Genomic DNA, 17,471 nt, shown 5'->3' on the forward strand with positions numbered 1-17,471 from the left:
AATCACCTTCTTGCTTTAGACTGTGAAAAATATGAACATGTCAGTACAAACTGGTGACATGGTACACTATGGCTGATGGAAGCACTCAGATCGAGAGAAAAATAAAATATTAAGAGGAAATGGTAAAACATGGATGCTGAGACAAAAATTGGAGCTCTCCAATAGGTCACTGCAAATCAGATTTGGAATGTTAAAAGAAAAGAGAGTGGATATTTGATATGAATCCTGAAGATATAATTTATGAGATTCTGGCTTAATTAAATACAAAACAGAAATGAGAGAGGAAAAGATTTCCAGAGGGAGCATGACTAATAACTGCCTTTCAAGAACGGCGTCGGGCTCCTAAGTGCACTTCAAAGGTTAAATTTAAGCCTGAGATTAACTTTTAACAGGCATACTAGCCCTAGACAATTTTGTCCTCAGGTTCCTTAGACCTCTTCTTTCAGCCATTAGATATGAATAATAACAGCAGAGCAAAGAACTAGAATTTGGTGAGTTTGTAAAAAGAAATAGATACATATAGTAATGCCTATTCCCATGCGGTTATAATAAAGTGTAAGGAAAAACATCTAAGACAATGCAATGCACTTTGCAGTGTTCAAAGTCAACCCACCAGGACTCCATGTCTCAGTATGAGTGTTTGTATAGATTTCCCTTAAGGAGTGACTTGGCAAGGTGCAAGTGTGTATGACCAGAGACCCAGAGAGACCTTCAGAAGATAGGCAATTCTGAAAATAAGCAGAGGGATCTGTGTCAGAGGCAGCCTCTAGCCTCTCCGCCCTGCGGCAGGAGTGCTGCTCTCTGTCCCTGCAGGGCTGGGATCTCCTGCTTTCTTGCAAATTCCTGTGAAACACAGGTGTTGTGTTGGAACTCTCCTTTTTACTCTGGATCAAGTAAAGCTTTCTCTATATCAAGTCAGGTTCAGAAAAGCCAGCAGTAACTTTTGCTGGTAAATTGATAATAGCATAGAAAAATGCCAAAAATGAGGGAGCAAACCTCTCCAGTGAATGACTGAAGTCTTTGTTATGATCCACTACACACGTAGGCTAATAACAGACATTTCAAAATGTCTGTAATAGATTGTCGTCCAAATCTATTTTGCATTTACTCTCTATCCTGAGCCAAGCATGAGGCCCAGAGGAAAAGACTGCCCCTTTTACTTCAGCCCAGGCCCCAGGGGTGCTTAGCAGTCAGTCTGGCCAGGGGATCGTGAAGTCAACAAGGATGCTTGCTTGGTATTCCCACAAAAGAGAACTTGAAAAGTTTTGTGTAGTGATGAGTCTTGGTCAAGGAGTTAGCAGCATTTCAGTGAGCCAGCAACACATACATGTTAAAACAAAATATATATTCCCTCCCATCCATCATTTTCAGAAAATAAGAGTGGAGCTATCTTAATTTTTAATGCAAACAGGGGACTTGCAGTTCCCATTAGAGCTAACAGGTCTCTCCACTCTTCCTGATAATGTGTTTAAAAATACACCCCTCAAATCTCTTGCCTAAGCAGCATTAATCACGCTAGATCTTAACCATCAATCATCAACTGGCTTTTATGAACTACGAGGTAAACAAAAAAGAATGGGGGTTTTAAAACAGCTGTTGCAGAACGTGAGCTACAGAAATCTACTTTTTCTGCCTTCTCTTTGACTTCAAGGGAGTATTATTGATAAATATCACACGGTAGGCTATGACTTGCTAAAAATATTTGTCCGTATTTTATATTAAGCATCTCTTAGAATTTAAATATCTCATTTCAACCTATCCAGCACTTCATGCAGGTCAGATCTCAGGTATATTTCGCACACACAGATTAACTGAAGAAAATAATTAAAAGGGTAAAATCGCAAAACATTAGCAGGTATAATGATGTACAAAATGCCAAAATTTGCTTCTCTCATTTCAGACTCTACTCATATGCCAGCCTGCATGTGGATTCTTGATTTTTTTTTCATTTCTGTGTCTTCAGAAGGTGTATGAAGAAGGCCATTACATAATCCAGTGTTTTTTATAGCAAACTAAAGCTACGCTGAAGAGATTAAATGTTGGAAGCTATTTTCAGCCAGACTAATTGTAACAATTTCACTAAGAACATAAGCTGCAGATGTCTCCTAAGCTAAAAAGCAAGACGATAGAAGAGGTTGTAAAATGAAAGGCTACCGACTACAAAGAAATAACAGATCCATATTACATTAAATTATGCAATTCTGCCCAATGCTCCCCCTAGTGGTTTTGACCAGAGAGCTGAGCATGAGGTCCTATACATGCAAAATTCTCCAGCCTAATGACAAAACGTCCAGTTAATAGGATTAAGTACCTTCTCATCAGATAAGTAGAACATGGCAAAATCCCTGACACTCCCAGCAATTAGATCAGAACACAGCCCGACCCCTTCCTGACGCTGGGAGGAATTTTGCAGAAGAGGTGTTTCAGTATTAATGGTAAATACGTTGGGTTCTTTTTTTACTTTTCTTTGGTAATGGGCTTGTATTTCTTTGGAAATTTATTTGGTCTTTTGCTATAAATATAAAGGTACAATATGCAAGCAACTGTAGAAGTAAATCCACGCCATAAATAAATCCAGGCTCTTAATTTACATATGCACTTGCGGCTGATAACTGCATCTCGAAGAAGACTATACTGGAGAACAAGAAGGCACTTAAATACCGTATTCACTTAATCAGAAGAGAACTATAATGTGCAGTTGCATGGTTTTGAAAAAAATAAACCCTTCTCTTCTATCTGCTCTTGGGAAAGAAGTAAAGCAAATGCCATTTCTTTCCCTTATTTTTGTAGGAATTTCTTTCAATTGCTGATGTATTTGTTTACAAAACTGATTGAATTGACATTTTTTGGAACACCTGTTATTATGTTTGATATATGAAGTATCATTCTGAAGGACAACTAAAGGAATTGCATGTTTGGAAACAGGGAAGGGAACAACATTCTAGAAATATCCTTTTTTTTCAATTTGGCAATACTGTTTAGCATGGATGCATTTCTAAAATAAACTAAGAACATCAGAGTGTGAAATCAGTAGCTAGTATATTTCACAAGGTAAAAGAGACAGACTGAGCTGCATAATCGTCCAGTTTCACATACATATGTCCTAATTCTGTTACACCACTGTGCAAACTCAGTGGAATTAATCTAGTTAGTCTGAATAGATAATTGCAAATGAGGTCAGGCTTCTTACTTGTGTTTTCATTAACAGCAGCATTTAAGTACTTATTAAAGATCTTAGAAACCATAGTTAAAGTCAAAACTAACAGAACTTGTAAAATACTTAGTAAACATTATGCCTAAGCATTTGAGCATCATGAAGATGCTTACATTTAACTGCACCAACCTGCTTCTTTAACAGAAAGAACATGAAGTCTGCTTGGTTATATATAATATACACGCTATGGCTGAACGGTCATCAGTGTGCACCGACAAGGCAGGAGGAAATGAATCTCCGGGAAAACCTGAAGCGTATGTATGTTTTTCATACCAGGGGTGTGCTGGACACCCCTGGACCCAGGTCTCCAGTCTCCTAGTGCATTTTGACCCCCACACTCGCTGGCATCAGGAAGGATTTGCTTTCATGAGTAGTGCTTAGAAATTATTATGTATGTGAGTACATGCATACACACACAGACAAGGGGGAGGTAAGAACAATCAGGATGAGAAAGTAAAGGGATTAGCAGATAAGTATACCTTTAAGAAAAAGTATTTACAGCATTTTTGTTGGTCATTTGGTCTGTCATAGATTATAGAATATAAACTGAACTCAAAATTCAATCCAATACATTTTGAATTATTTTGCTTGTTTAAATAATCTGTGAAAATATTTATTCTACAATTATGTGCTTTACTGGAAAAGGTGGTTATTACAAAGAACTGAAATAAAGTTACCTAATTTAGAAAAAAGCAGCTATTGTTCAACTACTCACTTTTAAGCATGGCTTTATTTTTGTGGATAGGAATCCCATGAGGATCAGCCAAGAAATATTTCTTTGCTTCAGTCTACGTTAATAATATTTCTATAACAAAAAAAAAGTTAGGGGAGAGGAAGAAAGATATAAAGGAAGAAATGCATTACATGCTTTTGGCAGTCTCAGGGTGATGTGTTCTTTACCTGGTTTGTACCACACCAGTAATATTAAGGGTATTTCTCTAAAGGCGACAAATGCAGATAAAACGGATAGGCAGTCACAGAGAGCTTCAAGGTGCGGGCCAGCCTGGGCTTTCATGTAACTTTACAGTCATTACTTCCCTGGAAGTCTAGAGACTATATTTTTATGAAAACAGTCTAAAGGCACCTGCAATCTACATTTTCAAAACGCAAAAGGAAGCTGTCACAGACTCAAAGATAAATATATAGGTTAAATCATATATATCTATCAAAGATAAATATATAGGTTAAATCATAACAAACTGATGATTAATCCTTGGAGATATCAAAAACCCAGGATGAGGTCCCAAGCAAACTGCTGTAGTTGACTCTGCCTGGAGAGGGGGGGAGGGCTGTGTGTGTGTGTGTGAACTCAATGAACTCCAGAGGTGCCTCCCACTCTCAGCTATACTGAGATTCAGTCATCAGAAATGGGACAGCCATACATATAGCTTGGGTTACACACAGCTGATCACTGGCAAAGGCTGTGGGCCAGATTCTTATCTGATCGAAATTTTCTTGGCTCTGTATTATTCAGCATTCACTATCTCAAGAATTCGGCTGTGCAGCTGTAGGGAAACACAGAGCTGTCTAATTCTCCTTCATCATCGGTATACAACGATTCCTGCTAGATTTAAAATCTGATTAAGTCACCTTCTAATTTGGCTTTTTTAGTATTATCTGAAGTTGGAGAGAAGTACGTAGATGAAGAGGTAAAGAAAGCTTTGATTGGCATTAAGCAGATGAAAATTATGATGGAAAAAAATGAAGATAAGCACATAGATCTGATGAAAACCTTAAAGAAGAGCAGTGAAGAAAAACAGGTAAATAAAATGCATCTGTGTTTTTTCTGTTTGGGTTTTTGTTAAGTTGTGGATATTTTTAATCAAAGATAAGGCAGGTTGTACATGGATTTAGCCTTCCTCCTGGAAGTGGTATAGCATGCCATCACACTTAGGCCAATGGGCAACCCAAAAGGGATCCCTTGGTGTCTTCCCTTTCCTGGGAAGAATGTAAACCACACTGTATATACACTCTAAGCAGTACACATGCCTTTTTGTGGTCACATAGTAAAGCCAGCACTGATAGGTAATCTTTGTTTCTCTCTCCTCCCATAGTGGAAGAAAACTCTCATGGTACCTCTATCGAGGCTCTCACTGCCTGTCTCCTGGAAGCTGGAGTTGGGCCAATAGACATCCTTTACTAGCCTATCAAGAACCTGGATGTTCACATTTCAGAAAAATTTAAAGCATTAGTTTACATTTGCCAGTCTCTTAAGGGCTTGCTGGCAGGCTAGACCCTGGCAGACTGAGCCTTCAACCCCAAGGGAAGTTTTCAGACTGCACTGGAATAAAGCACTGAACAGAAGCACTGTTTTCCTCACTGGTGACTAGAGCTAGAGGTGAAGAGTTTCCATCTTTCTCCAGAAATACAGCTTTCTAGCTGAGTGAAATCCTGTTAATTTTTCCCTGTTGCTGAATGTCTAAGCCATTTCTAAAATCAAACTGAAAAAGTAAGCAGTAGAGAAAATAAAGCTGAGCCTCTGCAAGTTAGCAAGTCACCTTCTCTCGGCCTATCTTGGTTATAAGGCAAAACGTGTTATCTGAAACCACCATCCCTGAGATCTGAGCTCTCGTATTTTATCCTGCATTTGGGAGGTAACCAGCAGTAGTCTAGGCACAGTCAAGTCACCAAATGGAAATACAGCAGTTCTACAGTAAAAGGAGACATTAATGCTGTATGTGGACTCAAACATTACTTTGGAGAGACAATCTGAGTTTTGTAAAGTCCAGAAGCCAGAGCTGCTGCAACAGCATTGTGTTGAATAAAGTATCACACTTATTGCTTGTTTCTTAAAATCTCCTGCTTTGCTAAATTTAGCCCAAGGCAACTGAAAGCAACTGTATAAAGGTGTCTCATGCAGGAGGTCTAGCAGCTCTGCCTTGCACATCTTTATACACCCCAGGTGACAAGACGTTTACCAGCTTTCTTTGCAAACTTCAGACCTTCAGAAAAATATCAAAGCCAAAACTATAAAGTGCTCTAGAGAAAGTATAGGGGGTCAGGGGAATTTCCCATGTCCTAATGCAATGCCTAGGCTCAGAGCCACATGCTCAGATGATGCTGAGAAATAGAGATCACTGTATATAAAAATAAATACAAAGATCCTAACTATTGCTTTTGGTGAACTTGAAAGAAAATTCCATCTTCGTCCAGCATCTAGTACTTAGTTTAAATTATTTCTATTAGCAAGCCAAAAAGTACTTGATAGTTTTCTAACATCTTTAGGAACAGGAGTACATTCCCATCGTCTACACTGTTGTTAATTCTTACTGGATGATTTCCATTACGTAACAACCACAGCGAAAGCTCATAAAACTCTGAAAAAATATGTTCAAAAGATCAGAAAATAAATAGATATAGACTATGGAGACCACAGTTACCATCTCCACTAAGCACATTCTGGCAGAAGCTTTCTTTTCTGTTAGCCTCTTCCCTATTGAAATACTGCCTGAAAGGAATAAGAATGACCAGTTAAAAGATTTCTGCCATACTTAGGAGCAATCTGGAACATCTTTTGGAAACCTAAGCTATTAAAATATCCTGTACCTGAGAAAGAAATTGATGATGTACAATCTACTTCAATAGGAAGAACGTCTATCTTTCCATTACTAAGTCTATTCTAAAATACTGCTTCTGATCTGCTCAGCTTTGTGCTCTTCCTGATGAAGAATGATCCAGTAGATAGAAGCAGCGTTGTAAAATGCATCGTTTCCCTTCATTAGGGAAGGAGTGTCTCACACTTCCACACGAGCAGGAAGAAACCCCCTCACTACAGTCTTTTGAATAGGATAATCCCAAACAGAGCATACACTATAGTTTTACATATTTCTGCATTAGAGAAAGAATTTATGTATGGCAAAAACCTCGCCTGTTGAAATATCTGTTCCTTAAAGAAAAGAGCAAAGCAGCAAAAAAAGGGCTATTTGAAGAACAGCTGAATACTGTAGGAATGATATGGATAAAAAAAAAATCTAAGTTGAGGAAATGACCCTTTAAGAGGCTGGTTGAATGCTTCTTGCACAGAAAGATGTGTGGGTTTTTTCATTACCTCAAAGATCCAGGTAGACTGTAGAGATCCATTTAGTTTTGTAGGATGTGCCCTCGGAAAGAATGGCATCAGAAAAATCTTGTAAGAAAAATTTTTTTCAATTCTTAGTTCCCTCAACATGTGGCTGCAGCTAAGAAGACAACCTACCCTAGCAGTTGAGGTTTAGCAAAAAAAAAAAGAAAGGAATCATAGGTAGCCAAAATAGAGATCTACACTGGGATGAGTATTCAGAATATTAATTTGAAAATTACCCTCAAATGATTCTTTTTTCTTACTTAGCAAGCCTTGCGACTTATGGATGAAGTAAAGGAAAGACTAGAAGAGGAAGAAAGACAATGTCAAGTATCTTCGAAAAATTTATGGGATGAATGTGAATCTTGTTTGGAAAGTACCTGCATGAAATATTATACAACTTGCAAACGTGATCTGTCAACATTTAGAAGAAAGGTAGGAAGACATTTTGTATCTAGGAAATACTCTCAAATTCACCTAACAGTTTTAGAGACAGCACTTCTTATTTTCCCAATGCCAGCTCTGCCAGTTTTGTCAGGTTACTGAAATAAATTTGATTTGGAGGGTGTGGAAATGTGAAGTTATATGACTGTGATTACATGCAATTATATTCATTGAACACTGAGCCAAATTAGTTTGGTTGCACATTGGCGTGACTCCATGGACACTGATTATTCCCCTGACTCCAGTGGAGTCAATGGAGATATACAGCAATGTCTCTCACAGTAGAACTTGCAGTAAGTTCTACTTATACTACATCATTCTTTCCTATCTTTATTTTAACCTACTCTTTAAGTAACAAAACAGCTTTAAAATGCTGAAGTGTTTTTTGACAGAGCAAACTGTCAGCAAATGAGATTCCCCTAATTCTACCAGAAAGAAAACATGCTGGTACATTATTATTACAAAATTTAGCAAAACTGTAATCATACATTTTATTTGGGCATAAGCTTTAAATGCAGCTTAGCAACTTAAATGCAACCGAAACTGCACAATTACTGCTAATGAAATTTTAGCCAGATTACCTAGCTTTCACATCTCCAGGCACTGAAAAATATGATAATAATGAAACACAGTGAGTTTTAGAAGTGACAATCTTCAGAACAAAGGTGTCTAATAGTTGTGCATATTGTTAAAAATATTCAGGTAATAATGTGGAACATATTAAAGTTATATATGTATATATGTAGGTATATGTATGTGTTTGGCAGGTTGTTTCTTGACCCTTACCAGTGTTCTAATGCCATGAAGTGCAGCTACACAAAACATTACATTTGCTCAGGTGAAGGTAATATATTAAAGCATAGAGCAGGGAATCAGTGCCTGAGACCAAGGGACCGGGAACTCTGCAAAGGAGAGTTGACACTTGGTCTCTTCCATCATCAAACCATGGAATCAGTATCACTGCTTCATTGATTTTTACGGGTTTCAAGTATGTGAGGACTTGGCCACTGGTGAGAGAGGGTAGGGTGCTTCTTGATCACAGCGAGAACAATTGCCTTCTGTTCCCTATGCCACACATAAGTACCACAGAAGTGTTTCCAAGATAAAGTCCAAATTGTTTCTTGGAAGAAACCCAAATACCAATCCTAACTTTGAGCCTCCACAGATTAAAGGCCAACCGGCAATCCTTTTACTCCAGATCTGATTTGGAGCTAATGATTTAGATTGGATGGACTTTCACTCTTCAGAGTCTAGTGTCTTAAACTGCTTCGAAGAATATGCTGTATTTGTAGATATTAAGATGGCATAGTTTCTATGGATATTTGAAAGAGAAAAATTAGAGCCACTTCCCTGAGAGATAAAAAGCTGATAACTTGTCAGGCCCTTGATCTATCTCCTTCTTATACACAGGTTGAAGATTTTTTGAAGAAAATACCTCCACTCATTTTCACTTTTCATGAAGATCAAGGAAAAGACATCCAGTTTAATGAAAAGCCTGAGAAAGAGGATACCCAGCTAGTAAAAATGGAAGATTTATTTAGCCAACTACTATCAGACATGGGCTCAGTATTTGACAGAAGCTTCATTATTTTCAAGCAGATGCAAAAAGAATTTGATCAGTCTTTTCAGACATATTTCATGTCTGATCTGCACTTGGACGAGTCCCCCAGCATGCCAGCTTTACCCGAGGACACCACAAGAAGCGACAGCTCACAGAAGGGCTGGGGTGTACCTGGCTTCTTACAGACAGTTTTTGATTTCAGTAAGACAGTGTTTGATGGTGTCAGTGAGGTGATTGCCGAAGTATTTTCTGAATACAGAGATAGTAGAAGAGAAGTGCCAGAACAAGCTAAAGGCAAGTGTTAGATAATGAAAATCAACTGCACTGTCAATGACATCAAACACTTTGGGACTGCTAAACTATGGTTAATAATTCAGTTTGAGGTATGTTAGTGTGAGATACGGCATGGAAGCTCTCAAGCCTTTCTTGGTTAAGAAGACATGGGTAAAAGATAACTTATTGATTATATTAAAAGGTACAAATCACCTAGAAATCTCAAAGAAATGCCACAGGGGGACTTGCAGGTCCTACACAGCCTGATTTTCACAGCAATTCTCAAAGCATCTGCAGGAGTTCCTCAGGAGTGCTTGAACTCATGACAGATGCAGGTTTTCATAAATTTGACTGACACGTCTGATCTCAGCGTTCATCAGGATATGATATGTATCATATCATATTGACATGTCACCAGTTCTAAAAAAGTAATTCTATGACATGTCAAAGCGTACCCTTGCTCTTTTCCAAAAACATTTAGCTCAGCCAGACAGCTACACGGTCTGTTGTAGGCTTCTACAGCAACACAGTGGGCCAGCCAAACACAGACCAGCCATCAGGTTTTCCAGAAACCAGAAAAATTCTGGGCATAATGTTGCTCTTGGATGATAACTCTCAATAGAGGAAACAACCTTGATCTACTTTCAGAAGACAAATAAGCATTATCCCTCGTGTCTCACTAAGGCAAGTTTGAAAACAAGCATCATTCAAATATGTGCTGGTGCCTGTCTATAAGGACATACCACAACTCTGAATGGTAGGTGACATAGCCAAGTGATTCTGCCCCTGTATTCCTCTCTTGTGAGACCTCATCTGGAATACTGTGTCCAGTTCTGGAATCCTCAACATAAGAAGGATATGGAGCTGTTGGAACAGGTCCAGAGGAGGGCTACAAAGATGGTCAGAGGGCTGAAGCACCTTCCCTATGAGGACAGGCTGAGAGAGTTGGGCTTGTTCAGCCTGGAGAAAAGAAGGCTATGAGGAGAACTTATCGCGACCTTGCAGTACCTGAAGGGGGCCTACAGGAAAGCTGGAGAGGGGCTATTTGTAAAGGCTTGTGGGGATAGAACCAGGGGGAATAGGTATAAACTGGAGAGGGGCAGATTTAGACTGGACATTAGGAAGAATTTCTTCACTATGATAGTGGTGAGGCACTGGAACGGGTTGCCCTGGGAAGCTGTAGATGCCCCATCCCTGGAGGTGTTCAAGGCCAGGCTGGATGGGGCCTTGGGCAGCCTGATTTAGTGGGATGTCTTTCCTATGGCAAGGGGGTTGGAACTAGATGATCTTTAAGGTCCCTTCCAACCCTAACTATTCTATGATTCTATGATTCTATGGTCACCAGGAAATACAAAGTTAAGTAATGCTACAACTGCAGTTTTTAATCTTTATTGTATCATGACCCATGTTACTTCAGCAATAAGCTTTGGTACTGTGCTACCATCTAGCTGTATGAGATTATGAAACATCTGGACTTTCAGGAGTCAAAAAGATCTTATTAGAACTCACATATTTTAGAAATAACATATAATACTATTACCAATTGTTTGGCTATTAGTGAGGAATATACTACTATGCCTTTAGAAAGGAATATACTACAGTGGCATTAATTCCTTGAAAGAAAACATGATTTGTATACTCTACTCACTTGTATATTTTAATGTTTTATTCGTTGTTTGATTGGTTGTTTCTTTTTTGGAGTGGGGAAGGAGGGATTTATGCCAGATGTTTTGAATTAAGGGCAAAAAAATATATTCTAGCACACCAAGTATGTAACATATGTATATTTATCAAGAGCCTAAGCTTAGTGGCAGTCTAAAAACACTGTGACTTTACTCTAGATCCTGACAGAAGTGGCATGTTCCCCAGAATTGTGTCAGGGCGCCGAAGGCCTCTGTGCAGGGAGCTTCAGGAGAACTCCTCTGGATGCCCACAGTTTCGTGAGAGATGTCTGAAATGTCAAGACAATCTTTTGCACGGTAAATAGCTATTTTCTGATTTTTTTTTTCTTTCCATAATGCATTGATCACTGGTTTGTAGAGTCTGAGACTGTCATATTCTGCTGTTCTGTCTCCATCTTTTTGGAATGCTCAGTCACTGAGTTTTTACTGTAACTATGGATGCAAACACTATTCCTCACTCCAGACTATTTCAATTACCTTTCCCTCTGTCTCCACAGAGTGTCAGTATAACTCAGTTGTTAACATACCACTGGCGGTCCAAAGAGAAGTTCTACACTCCTTAATAAAATATCTATGTATTTTGTTAGAGTTGCTATCCTGCAGAGAAGGAAGGGGTCAGCAGTAATCGATGCTGCCTGGGTGCAGAAGTGCTGAGCAGAAAGCAGGGAGAAGCTCAAACTCCTGACAGTGTCCTCTGCAGACTACAAGCACTCTTTGTGGAACCATGCCAGCAAACAGGGCTGACATGAAGGACAGGAAAGTTGTCAGTATGTAAGCAGATGGCAAATCTCTGGCACACATTCTCCATGGGTACCTGGAAAAAATTCAGACTGCATCACCTAGAACTGCTCTCAGGACTTTCACTGCACTGCAACAACACATTTGTGTTTTCAGAATTATTTTGGCCTTAAAAGCCACATAATATGTTTAAACCCAAGTGTCTTCATAATATCTCCAATGCAGCAAATATTAATGATCCAATGACACATTTTGAAAAGAATATTGAACCACTTACATCTCAATAAAAATATCTTTCTGTCTAAAACTGTGTATCACAGGTACGAATTTGTATCTGTGGTTACCGTACTATCAGCCTGAAGGTGCCCCTTGACAGCCCTATTTGACAGAGAATAAACAGAATTTTTCCATAACAATTTTTGTATAGGTTGAATATAATGTTCTTGTTTAAGATCGGTATTTTAGTAAAAAAAATACAGCAATCTTCAGTGCTGAATTCATGGCATACATTACTAGTCAGATACTAATGTCTAGCTATTGTCAGATAAATATTAGGCCTTAACACTTAGCAGGAATACTAACATACATTATGGGTTTTCTTGTAATAACCTATGTACTTGGAAGGATTCATAATGGATTATGAGCAATTAAAACAAAAGATAAGGCATAAGGAGATTATGAAGTTGCCATATGTAAAACCTACCAGTTCTAATTTAGCATAACAGAAAATCTATTGCCATGAACTATGACATAAACCTTGAAGTACTTGGTACATCACTGTAATACAGGAAATAGGTTAATTAATCCATTTAGTCATTATAAGCCTAAACTACACTTACTAAAATAGGTAAGCAGGAATTAGTCCATTTTTTTTAGGATTATTTAAACACCAATCCAAAACATGCCTCCTTGCTAGACTTTTTTACAGTTTTCTATACCTCAGATAGAAAAGATGAAGTAGAAGACATATTACTTTCCCATAAGCTTCATGCTGCCTGTCTTTTCTAACAGATTGCCCAAATGTTCCTGAACTGCACATCAAGTTTGATGAAGCCTTTAAACTGGTTAACCTCTCAGGGGAACAGTATGAACAGATTCTCCAGGTGGTTCAGCGTCATACAGAAGACACTTCCTACCTTTTGAATAAAATGAAAGAAAGATTTGGGTGGGTGTCTGAGTTATCCAATACAACCATTGGACCAGAAAACATTTTCAATATAGTTAAGGTAAGAGTTACCTACTGAAGGGAATTACTTCACAGTGCTGTCTTTGACCCATGCTTTGCTTATATTCAAACTTTGAGGGATTGTGGATGTTTTTACACATGTAATTTTTGGTCTTTACAACATAAAGTTCCTCTTGTCTTGAATTTTGTATGCTTGATAATCCCTTGATGAGCCAAAACTCCAGAGATTGGAAATTGTTTTCCTCTAAATCCTTTTATTCTGATGGATGTCTGACAGACTAACCTGAATCACTGTCAGATAAGAGCAACTTGACACTAGCAGCTTTGACTGGCCTCAGATTACCTTCCCAGATAAATTTCACTGCACTGGTCAGTGACACATCCTTAGTGGATCACTGAATATCTAGCTATATGCCTATATCTGTACCTATATATCCCAAAGCTCAATGAAAGCAAATGTTATGCAGTCTAATGTCGTGGAAGCTGCACATCTTTAACAGCATCTGTCAATATTCCAATAAGTACATCATCATTAAATGTATCTCACACTCAAGAATATATCCAAGGTAAATCCAACTCATTTTCCTAGGCAAGGGACAAATCCCGTTTTCTCTTTCAACTCAGAAATCCAATGTACTATTATTACAAAAATTGATATGAAACAGTTGTACAATCCACCAATAATCACAAAACTAGGAACAGGTGGACAAGCAATATTTAAGTACGCTTTCCCAACTGGTTCTAAGGTATCTGCTCCAGAAAAATAAAGCTACAGAAATAAGTCTCTCTTAGAAAAACACATAGGAATGAACAACTAGAATCACACAAACTTTGTCTTGAAATTAGTGGGCCAACTCACACACAAGTTTTCATTAGGAGATCAGAAGCTCCTTACAGATGTAGTTCATGGTATAAATATTAACATGTAGTTCTTCAATATGGGCTTGCAGTGCTGTGTCATCTCTTCCCACTGCCTACAATACACTCTGGCATAAATTCAGACACCTTCTGTCTTTTCAGGAGAAAATAATCTAAAAGTAGTAGGCAAGTCTTATGAGGAGCAGCTGAGGGAACTGGGATTGTTTAGCCTAGAGAAAAGGAGGATAAGGGAGGACCTTATCACTGTTTACAACTATCTGAAAGGAAGATGTAGAGAGGTGGGTGTTAGACAAGAGACTGGCCTCAAGTTGCACCAGAGGAGGTTCAGATTAGACATTAGGAAAAATTTCTTCACTGAAAGGGTGATCAGGCACTGGCACAGGCTGCCCAGGGAGGTGGTTGAGTGATGGATAAACCTAGAGGTGTTTCAATGATCGATAGGCAAGGTGCTTAGGGATACGATTTAGTAGTGGACAGGTACGGTCGGACTTGATGACCTCAAAGATCATCAATCACTCTATGATTCAATGAAGTCTAAAAAATTTCTCTATTGAATTTTTCCATATTAAAGACAATGGGCACAGTAGGTATAAACAAAACTGAAAGTAGGCAGTAGTTTGTAGTGTCTAAAGTACTGATTTGTTCTCTCCTAGGTGGTTCCTGGGGACCCCTCTGGTAAAAATGAAACTGTGGTAGACGTGAATATTCTGACTTCACCTACTTTCACCATTAAAGTTCCTCCCAACATAGACCCAAAGAGCGCTGAATTCATTGAATACATAGCTGGGAAAGCGCTGCAACTATATAAGCAGAATTTTTAAGTCGTAAGTTCATTCCTTCTCCTTTCATAGAGAATGGAATTCTTTGTAAGAGGTGTTTACATTGCAATAAATTTTAGCTGGAAAAGGATCCAGTCATGGTACACTCAAGACTATCTCCTCAGAAAGAACACATTGATTGAGAGACAAACACAAATGTTATGAAAAACAAAACCAAATACTCAGTGTTCTAGTCTGCAAAACACAGACATGATGATATTAAAAGACTTGACTTATTTAACTGTGAAATCCTCAATCTTTAGGTAACATCTGGGATGAGGCAATGTGATGATAAATATTCCTTCAGAAAAGAATTGTCTCAAAAGCCTTGGCATCAGAAACCATGTCTTCATGTTCATTAATCTTGAATAAACTGGAACAACCACTATTCATTATGGGGGGTAGGGTGTATTTATTTTAAGTGGTGTTTAAGAGTATGCTCCTTCTTATTTTTTATTATAAAGGAGTCCAAAGTTAGGATCAGCATCATGACTTGAGATAGTTGTCTTACCATAACATTTTCCTATTACCAGCGCACTCCTCAGATTAATAGTGTTAACAGAGTCTGCAGTTTGACTTTTAGGAGTGTGCATAAAAAGATCCTTCTCATGATCTTTTTTCTGTGCTACCATTTCATACAGAAATGAAAAAGTAAGTGGCATGAATTTCCAAATCACAATACCATTTTCTGTTCAGTTTGCACAATAGATTTACAGTACACAAAAGTGTGATAAAAGTAAAGAGCTCAAACTCTACAAGAAAAGGGAAAGATCTATAAGAAGGGAAAAAGAATAAAAAATCTGTTTCTATCTGTTTTTTATGTTGTGCGTGTTTCTATAGCAGGGCACAGATATTCCCGATACACTTGTTTTTCTAACTCTTTTTTCTCAGTCCAAACCCAAAATGTTTAATCAATTTTTTTTTTTTCTCCTAGGAAAGAAGATGTGTGAAATCTTTCTTCCTGAAATCTCATATAAACTCCTTAGGTGAAATACTCCTAAGCTCAGCCCATAGCCAATTGTTAAATGACAATTGTTAGAATAGTTGCAAATAAATACAATTTTGCTTAGTAAATACTGTGACATATGAGTGAGCAAGAATGTAGAAATCTTTTAACTCAAAACCAAATGCAAAGCCATTTTAATATTAATTTCTTTAAATAAAATGTTATTTATGTTGTAAATTAGGTAATTGTTGATAACCAGCTATGGCCCTAGTTATACAAAGATTTAAGGAAATAATCAGCTGTAAGCATACAAGTAATTCCTATTTGCATACTTAAATTCAAGCACATTCTTAAGCCTTTTCAAGATTTGTCCCTACAGATGTTGCACATTCAGCTAAGTCTGAATCAACCAGATTTCCATATGTATGTAGCATATTATTTTCCAATGAAAATGTTCTATTTCTTCTTGCAATTGCTTTTGATGTTTGTCATGTACATTAAATAACTTTTCTGAATATGCAGTAATGAGTAAGCCTACTGCCTTTGGCATTTCTTACTTGTAGCTTGCCTCTGGAGTCATAATTAACAGGGAATCCTTTATCAGAAAAGATGGATGCTTTTTCGTAAATGGTACACATTAGCTTTCAATGGTATTTGCAAATTATAATGAAAGGTTAGGAACTGATATATCTCTCAGTTAGAAGCAGAGCTGTAGGTGATTTGGTTTCATTTGCTGTGCCTGGCATTTCTAAGAAGGTTTTTTTTTGCATGAAGTTATATTCATCATTTCCAAGTGCATCTTTACTAAATAAATTCTACTCATTTCAGAGTGTACAAACTCATCTATATTAGATATGAGCAGAAAAAAATAACCATTCCTTAATTACACCATACCTTCCCCTTTACTACTTTTATGTGCAAGTAAGCATACACATTTATGCAAGAAAAAGGCCATTTCATTATTTTATTTAGTGGGAAAGAGATGTTTTCCTGTCTGCTGTAAGGAAAACTACCATTTTCTAATCCACAGTTCTGTGTTCCATTCAACCTCCATTGTATATGCTTGTATTACAGCCTTCTAAATGTGAGAGATAAGCAGTCATAACTCCTGTAATCACACCAGTTGTCAGAAAGTTGAGCTTCATCTGAGAGATAAGTGACTCTTCCATAATCCTTGACTTCTAGGATATACTAACAAAGAAATATTGAGAGACGAAACAGCTTAACTAATAAAGAGAGGATACCTAGAAAGTTCTGAGGATACCTAGAAAGTTCTGAGGACACCATGCCGGGAGTGGTTGCAGTCAGCGTGGAAGGCATGGGTCACGGTGCAAAATGATGCTGAGAAACGGGAGAGAGAAGCTGAGAACAAGAAGATGAGAATAAAAGCAAGTGCCAAGTACTACCCTTAGCGAGGAAGCCCATGTGTAAATAAAACAGGGAGCAGGACGCAGCTAACAAGTCATGGCATAAAAGGATCTCAGTTTAGAAGCACCTGTTGGTGTAGCACTGATGCAACAGGGAAGGCGAGCTGGTGCATGGAGCACGGGGCTGCAGGAGCACCACACTGAAGGCAAGGGAGGCCAGCACTGGGATATCCTGGCTGCAGCAAGTCCAGAGGAGAGCCATGAAGACGATCAGAGGGCTGGAGCACCTCCCCTGTGAGGACA

The 17,471-nt window shown here is 38.2% G+C and overlaps 1 protein-coding gene across 1 annotated transcript; it reads left to right on the forward strand.

Moving 5' to 3' along the window:
• The first annotated feature begins 2,335 nt into the window (after positions 1-2,335).
• CLUL1 (clusterin like 1) lies at positions 2,336-16,322 on the forward strand. Its single transcript, XM_009565145.2, has 9 exons — positions 2,336-2,435; positions 3,359-3,468; positions 4,826-4,974; positions 7,542-7,709; positions 9,129-9,573; positions 11,394-11,531; positions 12,984-13,198; positions 14,691-14,861; positions 15,790-16,322. The coding sequence occupies exons 2-8, from the start codon at positions 3,366-3,368 to the stop codon at positions 14,856-14,858; spliced, it is 1,386 nt and encodes a 461-aa protein (XP_009563440.2). The 5' UTR covers positions 2,336-2,435; positions 3,359-3,365; the 3' UTR covers positions 14,859-14,861; positions 15,790-16,322.
• The last annotated feature ends 1,149 nt before the right edge of the window (positions 16,323-17,471 follow it).

The sequence above is a fragment of the Cuculus canorus genome, chromosome 2, assembly GCF_017976375.1.
Source record: "Cuculus canorus isolate bCucCan1 chromosome 2, bCucCan1.pri, whole genome shotgun sequence".
Taxonomy (NCBI): Eukaryota; Metazoa; Chordata; class Aves; order Cuculiformes; family Cuculidae; genus Cuculus; species Cuculus canorus.